At 37.5% G+C, this 2,965-nt stretch overlaps 1 protein-coding gene across 1 annotated transcript; it reads left to right on the forward strand.

The window, feature by feature from the left end:
• The first annotated feature begins 627 nt into the window (after positions 1–627).
• On the forward strand, positions 628–1,109 carry LOC114507099 (60S ribosomal protein L21-like). The gene is given in 2 exon segments (XM_036010105.1): positions 628–700; positions 703–1,109. Coding segments are annotated over 2 exon segments (477 nt in total). The 5' UTR covers positions 628–630.
• The last annotated feature ends 1,856 nt before the right edge of the window (positions 1,110–2,965 follow it).

The raw sequence follows: 2,965 nt of genomic DNA on the forward strand, positions 1-2,965 counted from the left end.
TAGCTTAAAAGACTGGTAGATCATAATGTTGTTAAGTGAAAGAAAAAGTTTAGAGGAATGAATATATGTGCTAAAAAAAGGGAGAAAATTAAGAAAACAGATGGTTAGGGAATTGGCAATGGGGAGCTGTGTGCTTAATAACAAATCACTTCAGATTTTTTACAGTGTTAATTTCCTTATACAAGAGTCATAGTATGTTAAGAGTTATTTTATATATATACATATATAACTATGTTAGAGTCTATGCTATCTGTTTAAAAATAATATGATGTCTTTTTGAGTTGAATTTGGATTTATGTCCTAGCATCACTTTGAACTCTGAATGATTAGGTTATTACCGTGCTTGGTATCTTCTGAATGCCTCAGAATTTTTTATCTAAAATTTCAACAAAGAAGAATGAGAATATATATAATCATAAAATACATCAATGGATTAAAATAAATGAAAAGAACATTAAGGTATTTGGATAATGTTGCAAATACATGAGATTTTAAAAGAGATATTTTGATTAGGAAGGGAATTTAGACATTACCGAGCACAAACCCCTGCTTTTTTTTTAATAAGTAATATAAAATAAGAATGTACCTTTCCTTTTGTCCAAAACTGCCATCTTCCAGCATTTCACCAAAATGACCAACACAAAGGAAAAAAGGAGAGGCACCCACTCAGTGGTCTCTAGGGCTTTTAGAACCTGGAGTTGCTCCTTTGCCCAATCTTGTAAATCTACCAGGAAAGTGATACTGTAGACATCGAGGGCATGGGCACGGCTCAAAAAGGAATGCCCCCCAGATGTTCCCATGACAAACCTGGAAGAGTCTACAATATCACCCAGCATGCAGTGGGCATTGTTGTAAACAAACAAGTTGAGGGCAAGATCCTTGCCAAGAGAATTAATGTACAGATTGAGCATATTAAGCATTCTAAAAGCCAAGATAGCTTCCTGAAATGTGCGAAGGAAAATGATCAGAAAAAGAAGGAAGCTGAAGAGAAAGGCACATGGGGTCAACTGAAGCATCAGCCTGCTCTGCTCGGAGCAGTTCCCTGCGTGAGGACCCATGGATACAAGCCTGAGGTGCTGGAACCCATTCCCTCTGAATTTGTAGCATGATAGGTATTAAAAAAATAAAATAAAATAAAAGACCTCTTCAGTGTTAAAAAAATAATGTCATTAGGTCAAGTTTTGAATCACACATATGTTGGGTTCCCATCAGAGTTAAATATGGTAGGTACAACTGCTGGAGATAAGCTAAAAAGAATTTTCAGTTGATAGACATTTTTAAAAAGACACTAAATTTAAAAATCTGTATTTTTTAATCAGATGACTGTATGCACCTTCTACAACAATGTAATTTTAGGAAGGATGCTTTTAGATGCAAATGACAGTGGGAAAAATTTCTGTGATCCTTTCAGGAGCCTAAGCTCATACAGGAGTCTTACTGTACCACACCTTGAAGAGAGGTGAACACCTGAGAATATATTTATTGATCTAAAAAAGGAAGAGAGAGAGAGAGAGACATCAACATGAAAGAGAAACATTGATTGGTTGCCTCCCATATGTACCCTAATCAGGGATCGAACCTGTAACCTAGGTATTTGCCTTGACCGAAAATTGAACTCACAACCTTTTGGTGTACACATGATGCTCCAACCCACTGAGTCACTCAGCAGAGAAAGTACATTTTGATGCATCTCACAGTTAATATCTTTCCTATTTTACTATTTCCCCAGACCTTGAATGGAATTCTCCTGAGACAAATATGACTCCCAACAAATGTAAAATATTAGAGCATTTGAAGTCTATTCTGAAAACTCTAGCATTAGATGCTACCTTGCCTTGTTTTACTTCCCCTCCAAGGCAGCAAATTCCTGGAAAGCAAAGATAATATTTCTATTCTTTGACTTATTGCACAGTCTATCCAAGAACAGGAAACACAGTAGGAGCTCAAAATACTTGAGCTGGTATGCTGTCCTTTGACATGATTTAGTCAACTTTACAACACAGATTCTGCAAACATGTTCTGTAAATTTACAAAGAAGGAAAAACTATTTCCAACAGGCACATTATTTTAATGTCATTTCTTAATTATGCTGTTTTAAAAAAATATACCTGGTTAGTTAGGAAATGTTGGATTCATTCAGCAATATAGTTTGTGATTCTGGTTTTATGATCACCTTTCAGTAAGAAATCCTCTCTTCTTTTTTGTATCCAGGCACGACACTCCATTTTTCTCTCCTAACCCAAGTTGCTTATTAATGCCCCGTGGTCCTTTAAAAGAAAGTTCTGTGCTTGTATTTTTCCCTTCATTGTGTATTATAATAACTGACCATAAATATTTTGTTGAATTCCAAGTTGCAGTTTCTAGCTAGAAAAGAAACCACTTTTAAATGTGAATGACATTCAGGCCTAGAAAGTGATCTGGTGCAACAATGCATCCCCGAGTTCCCAGTAACTCTGGATTTCTGCCGAGGAAGGGTTTTTGGTGTTTGGGAAGCAAGAGCAGATGACAAGTGTGCACACAACCCCAACTGGGGCCAAGAGCATATTATGTTATCAGGGGTAATTTAGGCTTAACTAAAGTCATTTTCACTTTTTTAATCTTCACCCAAGGACATGTTTATCACTTTCAGAGAGAGAGGAAGGGAGGCGGAAGGGAGGAAGGAAGGGAAAGAGAGACAGACAGGGAGAGGGACGGGGAGAGGGAGAGAAACACCAGTGTGGGAGAGAAACGTTGGTCAGTTGCATCTCTTACGCACCCCAACCAGGGATTGAACTTGCAACATAGGTATGTGCACTGACTGGGACTCAAACCTGCAATCTTTTGCTGTAAATGATGACACTTCAACCAACTGAGCCACCGAGCCAGGGCTAAAGGTATTGTATAAACTCACAAAACCACAAAGTCTCAGCTTTCACAGGATTCCTTATCTCCCATGAAATTACAGGAAGCTTAGTATAACCAAGAC

Source organism: Phyllostomus discolor, chromosome 9 (genome assembly GCF_004126475.2).
Source record: "Phyllostomus discolor isolate MPI-MPIP mPhyDis1 chromosome 9, mPhyDis1.pri.v3, whole genome shotgun sequence".
Taxonomy (NCBI): Eukaryota; Metazoa; Chordata; class Mammalia; order Chiroptera; family Phyllostomidae; genus Phyllostomus; species Phyllostomus discolor.